This window comes from Microcebus murinus, chromosome 2 (genome assembly GCF_040939455.1).
Source record: "Microcebus murinus isolate Inina chromosome 2, M.murinus_Inina_mat1.0, whole genome shotgun sequence".
Classification (NCBI taxonomy): Eukaryota; Metazoa; Chordata; class Mammalia; order Primates; family Cheirogaleidae; genus Microcebus; species Microcebus murinus.
The window spans coordinates 447,076-469,164 of record NC_134105.1 but is presented as its reverse complement, the minus strand read 5'-3'; the positions used below and the strand labels follow the sequence as shown (position 1 = coordinate 469,164).

Here is a 22,089-nt window from a genome sequence, read left to right as displayed (position 1 = left end):
CGGGTGATCCTCCCACCTTGGCCTCCCAAAGTGTTTGGATTACTAACGTGAGCTACCACGCCTGGCCCTAATTGCTTTTATATGACAACAAGCTGTAACCAAAAAAAGTCTCTTTCAAATTTCTGTACACACAAAGGTGTACACCTTTATAATAATGTTCATTATATGAGTGTTTAGATCAGGGGTCCTCAAACTTTTTAAACAGGGGGCCAGTTCACTGTCCCTCATTGTGTTGGAGGGCTGGACTATAGTTTAAAAAAAACTAGGAACAAATTCCTAGGAACAAATTCCTAGGACACTGCACATGTCCTATTTTGAATTAAAAAAGCAAATGGGCAAAAACACCTACATGTGGCCCGAGGGCCATAGTTTGAGGACACCTGGTTTAGATTGATTACTTTCCTGAAACATTTAAGTCTTTCTTAACGTCTGTTGCTTTTTCCTGAGAGATCTCTCTTCTTCACCAAAGGTCGTCATAGTTCTCTGCTGAGTAGCTTGAGCCAGCTTTTCCCACTTACTCCTGCCCTCTGCCCTCAGTCATGTGACACAAACTCACCCACTCCATCTCCGCCTTCTCAAAATGGTATTCTTTGTGACTGGTTTTCAAGTCTGAGAAGTTATAATTTATTCCTAACTCATGAATATGTAAATATGTATGACATTTTAAATTCGCTCATAATTGTATCTTGCTTTTATTCAGAAGATATATTGCTGAAATTGAATATAAATCACATTTAAAATTAAAACCTATTTTCCTTTTGAAGTTTTTGAGGGAACCCAACAAACAAGACTCCCTTTCCCTACATCTCCCTGCAGTGAGTTCTGCATGAACTGAGAAATGAAACACAAGGAAAGCTGTTGGCAATGAAATAGCACCTTCATCACGGGGAGAGCTGATATTGCAGGCAGGGGAGCTGCTGATACCGCCCCATACACGGCTGACCCTCCTGCCTCTGGGTAGTGCTAACAAGGTCAAGCCCAAGCCAACGGGGGCAGCCAGGCAGGCCCCCTCTCCTCCCAGGCTCACCACATCACCTCTGTACCTGTCCCCAGGCAGGTGGAGCCATGGATCTGCCATCCCCACCCACAGCATTCATTACCCTCGGCAGACGTCCCTTATGCTAACTGCATTTGTTCAGAGTTTATGTGTAGATTAAAGGTTCTTAAATATACAGACAGGGTATCTTTATGGTAATATTTTAAAAAATAACACTAAAATGGTTGTGTGTTGACATGGTGTTTCTTTAAGGGCATAACTCATTTCAGTGACATGCTTTCAGAAGCTGCACCAAAGAAAAGCATCTGTGTGTCCTTGGTCACCACACAGACCCACCCCTGGCTTTGGCTCAGGGGTCTCCTGACTTCCCTGAGGTCAAACACATCACAGGATGGCAAAGGAAAATATCTTCAAACAGGATGTCTAAAGACAGGACAAGGCGCCTGTGACCACCGGTTATAGAAAGTGTGCTCGGAGGCACTGACAGACAAAGCTCCCCGCGAGGCACGTCCAGGGTAGTCGCCGGGGCTGGCGGGATGTCCCCCAGTACCATCCGCACAGCCTCGGAATTGAAGAGCTTGAACTCTTCAGAGCGAGACGCTTTTCCAAGAGAGCATAAAGTTTACGCCAACCACTTTAGCCTCTGGGCATCAGTTTTTTAATTGCCAAATTATTTTTATTCAAAAAGAAATCTGTAGCTGTCAATTTATTTTGAAAGGCTACTTACATAGTAGCCTTTTTAGATGTGGTGTTTCTCTTTATATTCAGCTTGAAAGGTATTTGATTCATCTAAAACTGTTTTTATAGCTACATTTGAACGGCTAAATCATAGGCCCTTTTCTTGAAGGACTTTTAAAAGTACAGTCATGTGTCACTTAGTGACCAGGATGCGTTCTGAGGAATGCATCATTAGGCATTTTCATCATTCTGGAAACATCATAGAGTGTATGACACAAACCCAGACAGTATAGCCTGCTATACACCTCAGCAACAACAGAGATAAAAAAGACTTAAATGTTTCAGGAAAATAATAAAACTCAAAATTGAATAAACACTCAAATAATGAACACTTTTATAAAGGTGAACACATGTTCAAGAGAAATTGTAAGAGACATTTTTTGTTAAAGCCTGGTGTTGTATAAAAGCAATTAGACACAAAATCTTTTATCATAAGAGCACAATCACAAAACTAAAAAAATCTCCAGATACAACCTTTGCACAGAAAACAAGTGAGAATTTGCGACTTAGCTCTTCCGTGCTGCCAGCATTTCATCGTGATTCACCCAAATGGCAGAGCCTTAGCAGCAACGGGGGTGGGGTGAGGTCACAGAGGCACTGACACAGCCTGTGTGGCAGAGCCCACTCCACACGCAGGCCGTGTGGTGTGGCTGACTGCTCCCGGGCTACAACCTGTGCAGCACGTTACTGCACTGAATGCCACAGGCAGTTTTAACACAGTGGGAAGTGTTCATGTATCTAAACAGGTCTAAATATAGAAAAGGTACAATAAAGATACAGTATTATAATCTTAAGGGATGTATGTGGCACAGGACTATACAACTTTAAAGCTTTATCGGTTACCTTGATTCTCTTTAAACAGTTTTGGAATTTTGGGGTATTTTTAGTAATAAAGTTTTTTTAATAATAGATTGCTAATTGTCCTTATGTTTGAAATAATCTCACCACAAATTATAACATATGTGCCCTGCATTTAGAAGCAGTAAAGACCTTGAACATCTGAAGCAGCACTTTACCTACATGAAAGACTGAAGAATATTCATTTCAGAAGTTTCTTAGCTTCCTAGTGTCTGCTACTGCCCTCCTGGCCCAAATGTGCCTCTGGTGACTTGATGTTAGGAAAAGTCAGGCTGTCATGCCCTCAAAATGACAGAATGCAAGCCCACTGGCTCCATCCTCCCCACTCACCTCCAAGGCCCCTAAGTTTAGCTTCTATGCAGTGTTCTGCCTGGAATTCCCATGCTCAGGCCCATTTGGCCGGATAGTCCTTCCTTTACCCTCCCTTTTTGGGCCCTTCCACTGCCAGTCACTGAGCACTTGCCACCTGCCAAGTACAACTTCAGGCATTGATTAGACAGCAGTGAAGGAGGGAGGGCCACCAATGGTTTGGGCCACCTCATTGTCCTGCTAGAAGCTTCGGGATGAGGCCTGGGTCACGGGCGGGTGGGCAGGGTGCTGTTACTGAGGGGGGGGTTGGGCAGGGGTAGGGCAGAGGTTCTTTTACAGGTCTGTGTGGGAACATCAGGTTCCCACCAGAGATGGAGGAGTCAGACTCAGGGCAGCACCTGGTTGGGGTCCCTGATGAGCAGAACGTTTTGAAAGCCATGGGGCTGACAGGATCCCCCATGGTATGTGGAGAGAAGAGGGGAGCCTGGACCCAGCCTTGGGACACATCCACGGCTGGACAGAAGGGTGGGAGCCCGAGAGGTAGGAGGAAGAGCAGGAAGGGCTGGCATCACACGCACTGGGTTGGGCAGAGCCCTTCGAGGCACGTGGGTAGGTATGTGGACTGAGCAAGTTCAGCCCCAGGAAGGAAGCACTGCACTCAGCGTCGTGGAGGTCCATGGTGGCCTTCACATGAGTAACCGTGGGCAGCATGGGACAGCCCCTCCAGGAGCGGGATGGGAGAAGGGTCACAAGGAAGTTGTGATAGTTATTACAGACAACTCCTGCATGCAGAATTGGGGGCACCTGGAGAGGAATGTGGGATCACAGGATGGTGCACTTAAAATGGGTGTTTCTAGAGCAGGCATCCTCAAACTATGGCCCGGGGGCCACATGCGAGTGTTTTTGCCCGTTTTATTTTATTTTTTTCTATTTTTTTTTTATTTTAGCATATTATGGGGGTACGAGTGTTAAGGTTACATATATTGCCCATGTTCCCCCTCCCCCCTCGAGTCAGAGCTTCAAGCATGTCCATCCCCCAAATGCTGCATATCTTATTGTGTTTGTATATACCCATCCCCTCCTCCTCCCCACCCTCCCAACACCTGATAAATGTTACTCCTGTATGTCCACTGAGGTATTGATCCTTTAATACCAATTTGCTGGTGAGTAAATGTGGTGCTGGTTTTTCCATTCTTGAGATACTTTACTTAGTAGGATGGGTTCCAGCTCTATCCAGGAATATACAAGAGGTGCTATATCACCGTTGTTTCTTAAAGCTGAGTAGTACTCCATGGTATACATATACCACATTTTATTAATCCACTCATGAATTGATGGGCACTTGGGTTGTTTCCACAGCTTTGCAATTGTGAATTGTGCTGCTATAAACATTCGAGTGCAGGTGTCTTTTTCATAAAGTGACTTTTGATCTTTTGGGTAGATGCCCAGTAGTGGGATTGCTGGATCAAATGGTAGATCTACTTGTATTGCTTTGCGGTATCTCCATATTGCTTTCCACAGAGGTTGAACTAGTTTGCAGTCCACCAGCAGTGTGGGAGTGTTCCTATCTCTCCGCATCCACGCCAGCATTTATTGTTTGGGGACTTTTTGATAAAGGCCATTCTCACTGGAGTTAAGTGATATCTCATTGTGGTTTTGATTTGCATTTCCCTAATGATTAGAGATGTTGAACACTTTTTCATATGTTTGTTGGCCATTATTCTGTCTTCTTTTGAGAAGTTTCTGTTCATGTCCTTTGCCCATTTTTTGATAGGGTTGTTTGATTTTTTTCTTGCTGATTTTCCTGAGTTCTAGATAAATTCTAGTTATCAGCCCTTTATCAGATGTGTAGCTTGCAAAAATTTTTTCCAATTCTGTGGATTGTCTGTTTGCTCTCTTGACAGTTTCTTTGGCTGTGCAGAAGCTTTTTAATTTGATTGGGTCCCATTTGTTTATTTTTGTTGCTGTTGTGATTGCCTCTGGGGTCTTTTTCATAAATTCTTTGCCTAGGCCAATGTCTATAAGAGTATTTCCAACATTTTCCTCTAGAATTCTAATAGTTTCACACCTAAGGTTCAAGTCTGTTACCCAGAGTGAGTTGATTTTTGTGAGAGGTGAAAGGTGTGGGTCTTGTTTCAGTCTTCTACATGTGGCTATCCAGTTTTCCCAGCACCGTTTATTAAATAAGGATTCTTTACCCCAGTGTATGTTTTTGTCTGCTTTGTCAAAGATTACTTGGTTATATGAGGATGGTTTTATATCTGGGTTCTCTGTTCTGTTCCACTGGTCAATGTTCCTGTTCTTGTGCCAGTACCATGCCCATTTGTTTTTTTACTTCAAAATAAGATATGTGCAGTGTACATAGGAATTTGTTCATAGTTTTTTTTAAACTACAGTCCGGCCCTCCAACGGGCTGAGGGACAGTGAATTGGCCCCCTGTTTAAAAAGTTTGAGGATACCTGTTCTAGAGTGTTTGTGTATTGATTGGAATGATCTGGTCAAGAGATCTGCAGGCTGCACTGAGGAGCCAAATTCTCAAGGAGGCTGGCAGGTGGGCCCACGCTTGAGCAGGCTCTGTCCACTGCAGCTGGGCAAGTGGGGGAGGTGGGCCCGCCAGCTGGGGGCTGCTCCCTGGGCAGAAGAACCTCCTGTAGAGGGGCCCCTGTCCCAGTCAAGTGTGGGCAGGTAGGCAGCAGCTGCGGCTTGGGGAGGGAGAGGAGGCCAGGTGTGGCCGGGCAGGTGGGAATGCAGGCCCTGGCAGCGTCTCTACACACACCAAGGGTGGTGACACCTGAGATGGGAGAAACCTTTCCTGGCGGCCCTCATCCTTGGGAGCTTCCCCTGCTCTGTGTGCCTGCCCCAGTTCCTCACCCCATTGTTAGCTGGACGTGGGTGGTGTTTGCTGTCCTGCAAACATTGGGGAGTGCCTGGTCAGGGTCTTTCATTGCCATGCCAGGTCTCCGCTGGTCTCTGTGGTTCTCTAACTGATTCTTAGCTAGTTTGTTAGTGTGTCCTGTCACCTCTAAGCAAAACTGACAGCACTAACATGGGCCATAGCCTAGGCTGCTCCCTCTTGACCGCTGATTGTGAAGGGTAGGTGCTCCTTGGGTATTGATGGGCAAACGCTTTTCCTTAAGTGTTTGGGTTCCCGTGGAAAATCTTTTGGCTCTGCCCACTAGTACAGCCTCTTAGAATTGATTCGTTGACCTCATGATAAACTTCAGGCTTCAAACCACTGACTAGCTGCCAAACTACGATTCACATAGGGTTACAGGCAGATTAAATCGAATCGTAATTCCAAGCTTCAACTCTGACTGTGAAATCTCACGAGAATGGGAATAGTGTCGCAGTCATCTTTGTACTGTCAGGACTCCCGGACCATCCGCTCACAGCAGGTGTTTGGTTAACGCTTCTTACCTGGAAGAATGAGGTGCTATCATACAGAAACCGTCTGCAGTGATTGGTCAGAAAAAACAAAAGTGTATTTGTTTTCAGATTTTGCCAGTTTCCACAAGAAATTGTTCTTCAAATGGTGGAGAGATGTCGGATAAGAAAACTACAGTTACTTGCTCACCAATATATGATTGCAAGTAAAATTGAGTTCTACATTAGTGAAAGCCTGCCTGAGTATTTTGTACCATATCAAGGAGAGCGGTTTCGAAGACTTGGGTAAGAATGAAATTTAACATTTACATCAGCTTTTAGACTGACTAATTCTGCCTCAGAGCTCTTAAAAGTTACTGAATTGCCCCTTGCTTTGGTCCTACATTACACCCTTCTGTTCGATTCAGGAATACACAGTTGCTTCATACTGAAAATGCTTAATAAGCAGCATTATCATCTCTGTGAATTCTGCTGTTGAGATTCTGACTCCTGGGGTTTGTCCCCAGGTTTTCACTCCAGACTTAGCTTTTGTTTGAACCTACTGCATGCAGGAGCAGCAGAGCCACCTTATAGAACAGCACATTTTCAAATCAACAGTTCTTCCAGTGTGTCTTTTCTTTCAGGTATGTGTCTCTCTGCGATAATGAAAAGACAGGATGTAAAGCCCGGGAACTAAAATCAGTTTATGTAGATGCAGTCGGGCAATTCCTTAAACTGATTTTTCACGAAAACCACGTCAACAAGTACAACATATACAATCAGGTAAGATGAGTCAGCTTCCCTTTGATTCTGCTGCCCACCCTCTTCGTAGGGCTATGCAATCATATATCTTTTCTTAGATGTGTTTTCAAGATTGTCTGGTAGGAGGTGATCCTTTCTGGGAAAAGGTTGAGCTCTCTGAGCTGTGCTGTCCAACACGGCAGCCTCTGGGCACATGCAGCTCTCGCCCACCAGGAACCGGCCCAGTGCCCATGAGAGCTGCCGCCAGTGTCACCAAACAACGGACTTTGGACTCAGTACAAAAGAATATAAAAGCTCGTTAAAATTTTTATATCAATTACAGATGATGAAGCAATAACATTTTGGATATGTTGTGTTAAACTATGTTACCAAAATAGATTTCACTGGTTTCTTTTTGATTTTTTTAATGGGTCTACTTAGAAATCTTAAAATGACAAATGTTCAAGTGCCGTTTACGTTGGACTGTGTTGATCTAGAAAACCTTCTAAACCTTCACAAGACACATGCCCTGGTGAAATCAGGAACACATGGAATACGCATGTAATCCCAAATCTCTCCAGCTCCAAACTGCTAAGGGAGGCTCTTCCTCCTTCCCTTTCTTCTTTTCCCCACATGATTAATGTAATAGAAATCAATTGTGCCCAAAGCAATCTTGTTAATTAGGAAATACTTACAATACTTCCTACAATTCCCCCTCTAAGAAGAATGCAAGCGTTCCAACAAATCGGGTTTGTAGAGCAAGTACGTGAGTTGGAGGAGAGCTCTCAGGTACAGCTGTGCTGTGTGGTCCATGGCAGCATCACCTGACAGGAAACTGGAAGACTGAGTCCTACACTCTGTTCCTTCCTCCCCCCCCACCATGTCTTCACCAGCTATGGCCTGGTTACCTAGCTAGCCCACCGTGGTTCTCAAGGAGAGGGGAAGAAATGGCAAAGTAACTTCCTCCTTAGGTGAGAAACACTGACTTGGATAAACTACCCTATGTTAATTTAGCTTTTAATTTCACTGTCTGATTTCTAAGATCATATAAATATGATCTCCATACTTAACCTTGAGTAGATGGTTTATCATGAGGCTATGTTAAAATTTTGAGGGTTTTTAGCTATTATTAACATCCTTTAAATGGTTAAAATAGCCAATTGGTTCAGTGTTAGAATATTAACTTACATAAATAAGAAACTAATAATTCTGTACATTAGCATACCATTTTATAATTAATGCACTTTGAGATACATCATCCCATTTGATAATACTATAGGTCGGAGTTTGTTAAGTCATCAAAACATTTTATACTTAATTTCTGTTGATTTAACTCTTTCTTAGGTTGCTTTGGTTGCGATAAATATCATTGGAGACCCTGCAGATTTCAGTGATGAAAGCAATATTGTAAGTGTGGGAAGTTTAATTCCTAAGGAAGAAACTGTATGGTTAACAGGAGGGAATCATTTGTTTGCACTACAAAAAGTGTCATTTCAAAAATCTTTATAAATTGATGAGTGAATGCCATCAGATGATTTTTAGCAATTATAGTACATTAAACTTTTCTTTTACTCAGCAGTTTTAGCTGTCCCTCCAAAAGACCAGAATCACAGACAACTTTGTCACGTATTCTTACAGTCAAGATCTGTTGTTCCTTGCTTGCTCTGAGATACTAAGCAGATTTTTTGCTCCCAAAGACCTCTAGAGAGAAGCTGCTTGACCATTATCTTGGGCACAACACAGAGGATCCAGCTCTAGAAGGAACTTACACTGGGTAAGAGCAAGTGCCTTTACCTGTCCTCAGAATCACGGGATTGTCGGTCATTTCCAAGGGATTCTGGGTTTGAGAGCCTCTACATTCAGTGCAGAGCTGGATAAGCCACTGATTGGATTGTCTCAAACTTACATGCCGATTAAGGCCATTGTTTTATTTAGCACACCCTCCCTTACTGTCCTAAGAGACTGCTTCATTTCTTGTGTTCAAGTATTAATAGAAGTTTCCTAAAATACATTTAGAAAAAAGAGCTATCAGCCATCCTTTGATACTTTATTTGCACAGGCAAATTCATAGGTAAAAATCAGAGGTAGTAATTGACCCAAATTAACAGTTATCAGAGATGTCATCTTATGGTTGCTTTAAAAAGTTTATTCTTTAGGGGAGTGAGAAATACAAATCATATCAGTTTTTAAAAACACAATTTTTACTAATTCCCGTCTACCCATTAAAGCATTCTTCACATTAACAATTGTAGACACTTATTTCTTTTGCTGCCTTTTTTTTTCTAGCAGTGTATGGACCCTTGGCGGGTCCACAGTGGAGGAGCTAAAAAGCCCTACTGCACCGTCCTTGGTCACTCCTCTGTCCCTGGGTGCCTCTTTGGGACAGTAGCTCCCTTAGCAACCTCAGCACATGCCCACTGTGGGCGACACATGGGCACCCCTTCCAGAGGTGCCACATCTGAAGAGAAGAGGAATGAACAGCCATTCCTGGCTCCTCTTCTCTGATAGCAGCTTCCTGATAAAAGATGAAACATTTTAAAATATCTTAATAGACATTTCCAATTTGGTGTGATTTCGCTTTCCCTGCGTACAATCAAACTGCCAGCACGGAGTGACTAGTACTTGAGCCCGGCTCTTCTGTTTGCACGAAATGTGGCGTAGATTCTCTTCTGTGGTTGCTCAGGATCTGTTCGCTGTTTGCCGAGTGTGCGTGCTGGCAACAGTGAGCCTTTCTTCCCACAGAGCCCCTCCTGTCCCCGCACAGCTGGTTTTGGCCAAGGACCTGTCAGCCGGAGAGGGGCTGTGTGGCAGGAGGTGCAGACCGAGGGCTGTCGTGGGTACTGTGGGTGTGGCGTGCTGGGAAAGTGCCTGGAGACCATTCAGGTGAAAGTTACGTGCCTGCCCACACACGCTTCTCGGTCTCCACCTCCGGTCCCCCATTCGCCTGACAGAAAGATAGCAACACCCCTTACCTTCGAAAGGGAATTTGAAACCCTCGGGGGCAAAGAGCACTAATAAGCAGATAGCTGTGTCTCCACTTCTCGTCAGCACTGTCACCATGACTGCGCTCGGTTTCTGTACTTATTGAAGCTCATGCCAGTAAAACAGAAACAGCAAAATTCATGGATACATTTTAGACTCTATCTCCAATAAAAGTTCCTTCTGTTGTTTTATATGTTAGATCAGTTGTCCCAGTCCAGTCAGCCAGTGGGATGGCAGCCTGTGCCTTGCCTGCCCTGCCTGTGCCCTGGGTTTCATGGGCAAAGCGAGGGGCTGGGGAAGTTGTGTAGCTGTCAAGCGTGGGGCTCTACTAGACGTGAGAATCCAGTTGTCACCCCAGGGCATTGTGTCAGAGTGGGTGGATGGCACTCCACTGCTCAGCTGCCAGGCGTTGGGACACGGATGGCACAGGACGTCGTTTCTTCTTTATAGGATTTTTTTTTTTTTTGAGACAGAGTCTTGCTCTGTTGCCCAGGCTAGAGTGCCATGGCATCAGCCTAGCTCACAGCAACCTCAAACTCCTGGGCTCAAGCAATCCTACTGCCTCAGCCTCCTGAGTAGCTGGGACTACAGGCATGTACCACCATGCCCAGGTAATTTTTTTCTATGCATATTTTTAGTTGTCCAGCTAATTTCTTTCTATTTTTAGTAGAGACAGGGTCTCGCTTTTGCTCAGGCTGGTTTCAGACTCCTGACCTTGAGCGATCCACCCGCCTTCGGCCTCCCAGAGTGATAGGATTACAGGTGTGAGCCACCACGCCCAGCCCCTGTAGGAGTTTGTAATCAAATGAAGTCTCTGTCTTCACCTCTGGGACATCAAGGCAAAGTGACTTAGACTTAAGGGTGTAATATGTGTTTCTGAAAATAGTTAACATGGTCTTGTAGAAACACTAAAATGCGTCACTGTTCCATCATCCCTGGGACTACCTGACACAGTTCAAAGCTACCGAAGCCATCCTGGTCATCAGCCTGGCTGGAGCTCTGGTTGTGCCCTTCACAGCATGCAGAATGTCAGAAGAGAGACTAGAGGATTTTTTTTTTTTTTTTTTTTTTTTTTTTTTTGAGACAGAGTCTCGCTTTGTTGCCCAGGCTAGAGTGAGTGCCGTGGCGTCAGCCTAGCTCACAGCAACCTCAAACTCCTGGGCTCAGGCAATCCTCCTGCCTCAGCCTCCCGACTAGCTGGGACTACAGGCATACGCCACCATGCCCGGCTAATTTTTTCTATATATATATTAGTTGGCCAATTAATTTCTTTCTATTTATGGTAGAGACGGGGTCTTGCTCTTGCTGAGGCTGGTTTCGAACTCCTGACCTCAAGCAATCCACCTGCCTCGGCCTCCCAGAGTGCTAGGATTACAGGTGTGAGCCACCGCGCCCGGCCCAGGGGATTTTTAAGGGTGACGTATTCCCATGTCCCCTTTGAATTTAGTATTATACAAATCAACTAAATCTATGTGAAAATAGTATTTTAATTAAAATTTACCTATATATAAGGATATCCAAGTCATAGCCAACAGCTGGCTTATTTTGTGTAGTTGATGGAGCAGACTAGAATTCTTTGAAATTGTCCTCTGTTAGAGTTTTTGTTGCATGGTTATACTAGCTTTATTATTCTAAATTCTAGACCCAGAAGAAAGCCGACCGTTGCCCTACTGTAGAACTTGAAAGGAAGAATAAGGTAATATTTAATCAGGTAACTAAGAAGTTCATTTAGGCCAGGCATGCTCACACCTATAATCCCAGCACTTTGGGAGGCCAAGGTAGGAGGACTGCTGGGGGCCAGGAGTTCAGTACCAGCCTGGGCAACATAGTAAGACCCCCATCTCTACAAAAAAATAAAATAAAACAAGAAAAATTAGCCAAGTGCAGTGGCAGGCACATGTAGTCCCAGCTACTCTCAAAAAGCTAAGGGAAGAGGATCACTTGAGCTCACGGCTGCCATGAGCTATGATTGTGCCTCTGCACTCCAGCCCAGGTGACAGAATAGGATCATGTCTCTTACAGGAAAAAAAAAAAAAAAGATCATTTAGATTTCTGAAAAAATTTTCTGATCTCCTGTAGGACTCGGTTGATAGCATGTAGGCATTAACACTTCCAGGCGAAAGCTCGGTGGTAGCAGTTCTTAACGTGCAGTGTGCATGGAAAGTACTGTGCTGGTGTCGCAAATACGGAAGCCTGGACTCTGCCCTGGCCCACCACGTCACACTCTCTAAGGGTGGGGCCTGGTCATCCATCTGTTTGGGGTTTTTTTATTTTTCCTCCTACTCTGCAATTGAGTCACATTCACTGTTACATCCCCATTCCCTGTAACCAACCCTGCCCCGAGTCTGCACTTGGAATACCTGTTGAGCGGATGAACGATTACGTGCACCAAAGAAAGGCTCAGTGCCCTGAAGTGGGGTTCAGCTGATGCAAGCTCACAGGCTTTAGAGTGAGAAAGACCTGCTTGCACTTAAGAGCTCCATGACCTGAAGCCCATCACTGACTTCTCTGAGCCTCCCTTTCTCACGCAGGAGATGGCCCAACTGGGGGTGGGCGCTGGGTCTTCGCTGTGCATCTTCAGCACTGAGCCCACAGGGCTTCCCTGCTAGATTGAAATTAGCTCTGAAATATTCATTTCTTCCCTTTAGGACATCTGACTATATTTCTCCACTAGATGACTTAGCTTTTGATATGTACCAAGATCCAGAAGTTGCACAGATTATACGCAAATTAGATGAAAGAAAACGTGAAGCCGTCCAAAAGGAGCGCTATGATTATGCCAAGAAACTAAAACAAGCTATTGCTGATTTGCAAAAGGTACTGCTTCTGGAGAAAACAGTTCCTATTTTATGCTTATGATAAGTTTTATGTGTAATTATCATAACCAAATGTTAAAACAAAGTAGCAGGTTACTAAAGGCTGTGAAGTCAGTGTGAGTTCAAAGAGCTCAGTGAGATGCAGTTATGGACAGAGGAGCCCCATAAACTGTCAGTGGAAGCATGTGCTTTCCCTCTTCAGACTCATGTTCAGGTGCCATCAGCCGCTTTGTTGCTGGGACCCTTAGTACTGAAATGGGAGGAAAACGAGCCATCCCAAAGTCATTATGAACTCATGGGCCTCAGACGCTGGCACAGCCACAAGCAGCTGGACCTTCTGGACGAATGCTGCCCATGGTCCCATTTCCTTGCACTTGTTCCCTTCTCCCTGTGGGATGTTTATGTGGTCGTTGCCTCTGCTGTTCAAGCATTACTCCAAAAATTATCTTTGCACTTGACGTGAGTTGATCCAAACTTGGAACAAAAAGCTACCACTTTGTGCTTCAGGTTGGTGAGCGTCTCGGGAGGTATGAGGTAGAAAAGCGCTGTGCCGTGGAGAAAGAAGACTACGATCTCGCCAAAGAGAAGAAGCAGCAGATGGAGCAGTACCGCGCTGAGGTGTACCAGCAACTGGAGCTGCACAGCCTCATGGATGCCGAGCTGGTAGGTGCAAAGGTGACCAGGTGAGGGGCCCAGGGCAGGATTCTGGAGTGGGCGGATGGACACCTAGGGGAGGAGAGATTCAGCTGCGGTGTTCATAAAACTGGGTGTCGATTTCATGATGAAACGCAAAGATTTTGTAATGCTCAGGTGACAGTTGTAACAGATCAGTTCAGTTCTGTGTGCCTATGTCAGGTCATGTTTCCCTTGGCACCTTCTCTCGGGAGGATTCACAATAAGGGAACGGGAATGAGTCAGGATTCGGGGAGATGGAGGCCCTGCCACTTTGGCCTGAGAGTTGCTCTCATTCCCGGCCTCCTCGTTTGTGAAATGAACTGATATCCCTGCCCCGTCTCCCCTCAGTGCTGTGAGGATGAAGTGAGATAGTAACACTTTGGCATGTGGAGAAGGTGTTCCACATGAGGAATTCTGCCTCTGATTGTTGGAACTCATGCAGACAGGTGGTATTCACCCCCCATGACGGATCAGGGAGCTGAGGCCCTGAGACACAGGATAATGGTTGAGACTGCACACTCTGGAGCTGGACTGCCTGGGTTCAAATCCAGGTTTCACCATTCTAGCTATGTGATCGCAGACTAATGCTTCTCAGCTCTCTGCCTCAGTTTAAGTGAGGGTAAAAACAGTAAGCATTGGTTAGTCTAAGTGTAGTGGTGTTTACAACTAATTGATCATAACTAGTTATGGATTCCTCTGTTCCTTCTCCGCTCCCACTGTTTTACTTGACCAGCAAAAAAAAAAAAAAGCAACCCAGTAAGCATTAATGAGCCCTCCTGTCTGAAGCACCTGGCACCACGCCCAGTGCACAGTGCGCAGTCAGCTTTGCTTGTTGGGATTGCACAGCGTCACTTGTCTTTGCAGACACAGTAAATAGCAGCACTGGACTTTGATCCAAATCTACTTGGATTTGGTGCTCTCCAGCCCAGGTGCTTCGTCCCCACTGCCCTGCTTCTCCAAGGGCACCTATGTGGACATGCCGCATGCACTGCTGTGCCCCTGTGCAAATGCTCCTTTCTATGCTAGCACTTTGGGTGTGTTTGTCACTTCTGTAGTCCACACAGTAACCATGGAGAGAAAAGTGAGGTGAGTGCGCTGTGACTGTGTAGGACTTTCACATAGATTATCACTATGCAAGTTTTTCTTTTATTTTGCAACTTCCCATTGTGCCAAGGATCCTCTTCCAGCACAGCCTTTCTAAAGTCTTATTCATCTGGGAGAATGAGGTCATATGGTAGCGGCATCTGAAATTAATTGTCCCTTTTTTCCTCTAGATGCGAAGACCTTTAGATTTACCCCTGCAGCCCCTTGTTCCTTCCGGTAGTCCTTGCCACCAAAAGCCAGGGCCCTCGCTCCCACAGCTGGAAGAAAGAGAAACAGAAATCAAGTTTGCAGAACCTTTCCTAGAGGAAAAGCCGCCGTCGTTTTCCGTACCTATTTCTCCTCAGCATTCTGCAGCAGACCAGTTACTGCCTGCCACAGATCCTCATCCAAAGATCAATGTAGGTAACTTGGTTTCAGGTTGGTATTCACTTTATTCGGCAGATATTTATTGAGGACCTGTGTCGTGCCTGGTGCTATTCCGGGGCATGGGATATGTGAGCGCACCACACAGACAAGCTGCCTCCGTTCTAGGAGAACTAAGCACTGAGTAGAATATAACATGAGCAATAAGCCTATTAGCCACACCTCGTGTGGGAGACATTGTCTGCAGTCAGACCTGCCGCGCCTGCCCCCTGCGGTGCCTGTCAGCCTGTGGTCCTGCCCATTCTTCATCCTGAGCCTCTGTCTCTATAAAAATATGTAAACATCTGCTTAAAACATTGTTCAAGGAATAAAAGAGGCAATATTTGCAAAATGCCTAACACAGGAACTAACCACAGTAAAACCTCAGTAAAGTTTTGTGTATAGTTACTATACCTGTTAGAACTTTCTGTGTTGCAACTGAGGGTTTCGTTGGCTTTTGTAGCTGTTAAGAGATCATGTGGGTTTCAGGGCTAGATTGATTCAGTAGCTCAACAGCATCATCAGAAACCTGGTTTCTTCCTGTCATTCAGCTGTCTTTCTCAGGTTCCCTGTCACCGTGGGGCTGGCTGCTGTCATGGTAGCTCTACACCCCAAACTGTACGTTGTACCATCTGGGGACCAAACGGTGTCCCATTCTAAGCAGGAGTCCTCGGGTTTGCCCTGATTAGATCAGCCTTTGAAGTGACAGCTAGGATCCAAGGAGGGACGTATGATGTTTGGTCAGCATCTTCTTGGGGCCTTCAGCTTCTGGCAGGTGGACCTGGGTTCCACTCGGGGAAGGAAGGAGGCGTGGCAGCTGGCCCAGCGAGTGTCCGCAGCAGAGCTGGTCAGCTCGCCTCACTCGTGTCCTGTCTTAGAGCAGTCACTGCAGCACCCGCCACATCTTTTCCATAGCTTAATTTTTATATTTTATTTACTACTTCAATTTAATAGACTAATTTTACCTTTATTTTTCATTAAAGTTTTTTATAACTATGAGTGAGTTTTAGAAGATAAGAAAGTTATTCTCGCACGTTGTATGCACAGTATCTTATTAAGTGTTAAGAGTGAATACTTACTCTTGTTCATTTCCACGTCACAGTAACACCTGCTCCAGAAAATGAATCAGGACTCACTCGCTCTATTCTCAGTTATCTGACTCCTGCCACACGTTGACTGGCTTAGTTGTGCACCTTTGTCTCCCCCACGAGGTAGCGAGCCCTGAGGGGGCAGGAAGTCTGTCTTGTTTGTTGCTGTATGTGGGCACCTAGAACAGTGCTGGAGTGAATTAGGTGCTCAGTAAACATTTGTTGGCGTAATAGGGGACTGGAATAGACAACTGTCTGTCCAGAGTTTTAGCAGGCACTGCAGAGAAAGCTTGTTTAAAGAGTCTTTAACTTTGACTACTGTTTTAAATATAAGGCCCCATGATAATGAACATATTTATTAAAAGCAGGCTTGATTCTTATTTCTAAGCAGTAAACTAGGAAAATATTAACAACAGAGATCTTATTAGAAAAAATAACATAATAGCCTTTACTTTAATAACCTCTATGTCAACTGAACTGAAATGGGGGACAGTAATTGAGGCATAACTTACATTGCTTTTCTTCATTAGGCCTATAATGAGGGTTTTGTTTTATTTTGTTTTGAGACAGAGTCTTGCTTTGTTGCCCATGCTAGAGTGCCATGGTGTCAGCCTAGCTCACAGCAACCTCAAATTCCTGGGCTCAAGAGATCCTCCTGCATCAGCCTCCCAAATAGCTGGGACTACAGGCCCATACCACCATGCCCGGCTAATTTTTTCTGTTTTTAGTAGAGAATGGGGTCTTGCTCTTGCTCAGACTCTTCTCAAACTCCTGACCTCAAGCAATCTTCCCACCTCGGCCTCCCAGAGTGCTAAGATCACAGGCATGAGCTACCGCCTCCAGCTTATAATGAGTTTAGAAAGGAAAAGAAAGTCTTATCTCCTTTTTTCAGTAACATCCTATTTGTTATATTAGTTTTTCTAACCTAATGATGCTGACATTTAGCAAAACAACATCTTTCGGACCAGACAAGCAAGCGCAATCGCCTGCTGGTGAGCATCACATTGGGGTGGGAGAAGGGTAGCGTGGAGAACACCCCCGGCTCCACAGCGCTGTCCTCTTTCCTTCACTCACTGCAGGTGGAGCCCCTTCCCTATGACGAGCGGCCCCTTCCAGCCATGCGCAAGCAACAGGGAGAAGCATTGACAGAGCCGGAGATGAGTGACGCAGACTTCGGTGATGCTCAGAGAGAGGGCGTCTCAGGGGAGCCGGAGCCCTTAACAGAGAAGGCCTTGAGAGAGGCCAGCACTGCCATCGAAGTGTTAGGCGAAACTTTGGTAAATGAAAGGGGAAAGAAGCTATATGTATAGCATGTCCACACGCACATATGTGTGTATACACGTGAGGAAGGAAACACGCCCAAGGCTTTGTATTTGTAATGTTGTTGATTTCGCTTTGTTCTTACTGAATTAGAAAGCCTTTTGTTAGTTATTAATAATGTCAAACAGCAAAAACATGAGCTAAAGAGATTTTATGAACAAGTATTCATTGAAGACTTGGCATTTCTGGTATTTGCAGAGCTGGTGTTAAACATCAGCCCCTTTTCTTGAACACGCACTGATTCCAGTTAAGAACAGCAAAGCCAAATGGCTGCCTCTCCCTAGAGACAGCCCAGTGGGTTTGTTCCCCCGGTTCTCAGCCGTAAAATGTTTCTCTTGGTGGAGCTTTTAATACTTTCCATATTCTAATGGAGAGTATTGAATATAAATATTCCATATTTAATGGTCTTTAATTTTCCTCATAAAAATTATTTCCATAAATATAAGTATTCTGTAAAATTCCTGTTTTTAGAAAAGATTCTTCCTAGTTTAAAAAAAAAAGCCTTCAAATCATATATTATCTGGAGGGTGGGTGTGTGGTGTGAAATGGTAACTGGAAGTGAAGCGAGAGTCCTCTTTTGCGGCAGGTTGCCGGGGCTTACTCCAAGGTGTGGTCCTGTCGCGAGGACGCGCTGCTCGCTTTGTATAAGAAGCTGATGGAAATTCCTGTTGGAACACCAAAAGAAGATTTAAAGAGCACGCTGAGAGCATCCATCTTTCTCATCAGAAGAGCCATAAAGGACATTGTGAGCCCAGTGAGTGCCCCAGCTGGCGCTGGCTGCAGCATCCATGGATGAGGTCACATAGCACGAGAGATGGCCAGCTGGCATAGTCGCCACCTCTAGCTCGATGATAGAACTAAGAATTAATGTTCTCTAGCAAGAAATAGATCGTGCGAGTGAGTGTAAATGAAGGGTCTGTGAAGTCTGTCTTTGCTGAGTCAGCCTCTGTGGTCCTGAACAGCGTCAGCTTTTCCGTGGTCTTCAGAGCCAGGTGTTTGCAGAGGCCTGATTCACCACCACTAACAAACGTTCAGGTTATGTTTTTATTTTTCATGAAACCTGTGGAGCTTGGGAGCTACTACCGAATTTTTACAGCTCTGAATAGGCCATAAGAATGAAAATTCCACAATCACACCATTGTGTACCTCCATGTAGGAGCCCACCCAGTGAAGCAAGAGAGTCGGGTGTTTGGTGCCTAGGGAATGTGTTGAGCGCTCTGCGGCACAGTGCAGCAAAAGCATAGATCCTCTGTATGGAGGGCACAGCATTTAGAAAGCAGTTTGCCATTTTCAACCCTTCAGATAAGATGCAGTTTTCAATATGATGTTCATTTTTATTACTAATAGTAAACTTCATGTTTACTTTTGATGGAATTCCACTGCAACAGCTCATCTGTTTTTGTCACTTTTTTCTTAGGTCTTTCAGGCTTCTTTGAAGTTGTTGAAAATGATCATTACACAGTACATCCCTAAACACAGGCTGAGTAAACTTGAAACCACTCACTGTGTGGAGAGGACCACCCCCCTTTTGCTCTCCAGGACTGGGGATTCTTCTGCCCGCCTCCGAATCATGGCTGTAAATTTCATTCAGGTCTGAACTTCGTCGTAGAGTTTGCAGCCATAGATAATAAACATATTCCTACAGATAGCTGACTTTCTTAATACCCTGCACGATTCTGTCTCTACTCATCAGTTATCCTTAACGATTCACTATCTTGTTGTCCTTATGCTCTAAAAGGTAAATTTTGTCTTAGATATAAACTTTGATTAAAATGCAGAGTTTGGTTTTTCCAGTCTTTCTCTTATCCAACATATGCCTTTACTTCTTTTTTTTTTTTTTTTTTTTTTTTTTTTGAGACATTGTCTTGCTCTGCCATCCTAGTAGAATGCAATGGCATTGTCATAGCTCACAGCAACCTCAAACTCCTGGCCTCAAGCAATCCTCCTTCCTCAGCCTCCTGAGTAGCTGGGACTACAGGCCCACACCACCATACCAGCTATTTTTTTCTGTTTTTGGTAGATGTGGGGTCTTTTTCTTACTTAGGTTGGTGTCAAACACCTGGACTCCAGTGATTCTCCTGCCTCAGCCTCCAAGAGTGCTAGGATTACAGGTGCGAGCCACCACACCTGGCCTAATATTTTTAATAAATAAAAATACATGGAAACTATATCAAAATTAAAAATTTGAGGGTAGAGAAATGTATAACTATCTTAATCTAAATGTTTTCATTCTTTGACCAAATGTACCTCCTCTAGACTAAATATTTTGGGAGATATTAAGATATAGATAAATGTATATAAGAGTTTTGGAGCACACAGTTATACCAAGTAGTGTGAGAATATATTTCACTGTCTCTAAATTAGTTAATGAATTCATCTAGTCTAGGAGTTCTTAGGGGTCCCCATTTGGGCTTTAGAAAGTCTATGAATTTGTTAAAGGTTTATACAAAATTTTGTGGGTGTGCAAATCTTTCTTAGGAAGGAATTCAAAGCTTTCATAGTTCTCAAAAGGGCCATTTCTTCAAAATATGAAGAACCACGGATCTAGTTTGATTTTCTGGAAAAATGAATAAGGAGAAATAAGTAATGATAATAAGAAGGAAAAAGTAAGTGCTGTGATGCCGAGCTGCTACAACATACTTCTAAGATGGCTAGAATTTGGAGGTGTCTTTCAAAAGATATGCTGAAAATCAGAACATGTTATTGCTTCATTTAATTATTTTTAAGCCATATTGATTTCTGAGTAGTTAGTTAGTGAAAAATTTCCTCTCTGTTTGAGGTAATCTTAAAGCAGTATATTGCAGGGTTAAGATGCATGTTGTGCACCAGCGTGCCAGTTAGCTGACTTTGCATAGACATATGTTTGCAGCCTCTGTCCTTTAAGGAGTTTACTGTTCCATCTTATCCAAGAATGCTCTTATTCCTCCCCTTTACATTTGTACAGAGTCATTCGTAGGCCCAAATAGGGAATTAATTATGCAAAATGAGAGATTATTTTAGATGGTATGACCTACAGGCCTATTAAAAACAGATTTCTTTCTATATTGTAACTTAAATGCTTTAGCATTTTATCATTTATTCCTCTTTATCTGGCTAACTAAATGATAAAAATCTTATTTATAGAAAGACTTGTTTAGAGATATTAAAATAGGTAGTATCACTTACATATTTTCAGTTGTATTAACTGGAGAATCATACATTGTTATACTCTTGGTTGACATTTAATAAATACTAAAATGATGATGATTCTAGCAGCAAAACTAATTTCTTTTAGAATTCTAGAAATTAGAAAACCTTTATTTGGGTTGAGTAATACTGAGAACAGAAACCAAGTTTTTGGTTATGTTTTCTGTAAAGCTTTCAGTAATCTTCAGGTGATTATGATTTTATTTCTTAAGCTTCAGGTTTTCATTTCTTTCTTTCTTTTTTTTTTTTTTTTTGAGACAGAGTCTCGCTTTGTTGCCCAGGCTAGAGTGAGTGCCGTGGCATCAGCCTAGCTCACAGCAATCTCCAACTCCTGGGCTCAAGCGATCCTCCTGCCTCAGCCTCCCAAGTAGCTGGGACTACAGGCATGCACCACCATGCCCGGCTGATTTTTTTTTTGTATATATTTTTAGTTGGCCAATTAATTTCTTTGTATTTATAGTAGAGATGGGGTCTTGCTCTTGCTCAGGCTGGTTTCGAACTCCTGACCTTGAGCAATCCACCCGCCTCGGCCTCCCAGAGTGCTAGGATTACAGGCCAGGTTTTCATTTCTAATTGCTAATATGCTTTAAATAGAAACATGAGCTTATAGATTGATGATTTTACTGCCATTTGTCACTATCATTTCATATTTCCCTATTTTTTCCTTCGATGTTTAGTTTGAAGATCATGCTAAATTGTACTAAATTTCCTCTAGCATTTTCCAGTAGGAATTAACAAATTATGTTGGCTTTTACAGGAAATGGCCTTGTTTAAGGAAGTTAAGTATCTCCAGATCATTCCATCTTACCTGGTGCAGCCGCTGAAGCCAAACTCCTCGGTGCATCTGGCAATGAGCCAGGTGGACCTCCTGGCCCGGCTGCTCAAAGACCTGGGCACCAGGACCTCTGGCTTCACTGTCGATAACGTGATGAAGGTAAGTGGCCACTGTGACCCCAGCACTAAAACCGTGCCTCGAGCACAGTGTCTAGCTGGTGTTTGTTGAGTGAATGAATGAGAGATTTCAGAAAAATAGCCATTGTCCCATCTAACAAAGGAGGACACCTACACTTCCACCGTTTGTAACTCCATCAGTTGGTGCATGGTGCCTACAGATCTTCGTCCACAGTGGGAAACAAGGCGTAAGAAACATTTGTGAGTAAGAGGTGGCAACTGCAGGAATAGAGAATATCAAGTACAGGTTGAATACTCCTTATCCAAAATTCTTGGAACCAGGAGGGTTTCAGATTTCAAATTTTGGAATATTTGCATTATACTTAGTGGTTGAACACCCCAAATCCAAATTCAGAATGCTCCAAGGAGCATTTCCTTTGAGTGTCATGTCGGCAATCAGAAAGTTTCGGGTTTTGGAACATTGTGGATTTCAGGTTTTCAGATTTGGGATGCTTGGCCTGTAAAGTGTAAGTGTATGTATTTTTTGTGCTTCAGACAACTTAATGAAACCATGGAAGTTAGAAGAGAAATTTTCTGCCAATCAAAAATTCCTTACTTC

At 43.9% G+C, this 22,089-nt stretch overlaps 1 protein-coding gene across 2 annotated transcripts in view; it reads left to right on the top strand.

Moving 5' to 3' along the window:
• Positions 1-22,089, top strand: part of CEP104 (centrosomal protein 104) — a 46,558-nt gene that overhangs the window by 5,276 nt on the left and 19,193 nt on the right. For both annotated transcript variants that reach the window (XM_075993376.1, XM_012775777.3), the window contains exons 3-13: positions 6,398-6,571; positions 6,910-7,048; positions 8,351-8,413; positions 8,704-8,780; positions 12,637-12,805; positions 13,312-13,467; positions 14,754-14,981; positions 17,153-17,350; positions 17,980-18,147; positions 18,811-18,984; positions 21,337-21,513. In XM_075993376.1, coding sequence (XP_075849491.1) covers positions 6,398-6,571; positions 6,910-7,048; positions 8,351-8,413; positions 8,704-8,780; positions 12,637-12,805; positions 13,312-13,467; positions 14,754-14,981; positions 17,153-17,350; positions 17,980-18,147; positions 18,811-18,984; positions 21,337-21,513 — 1,723 coding nt within the window. The remainder of the gene's footprint in view (positions 1-6,397; positions 6,572-6,909; positions 7,049-8,350; positions 8,414-8,703; positions 8,781-12,636; positions 12,806-13,311; positions 13,468-14,753; positions 14,982-17,152; positions 17,351-17,979; positions 18,148-18,810; positions 18,985-21,336; positions 21,514-22,089) is intronic.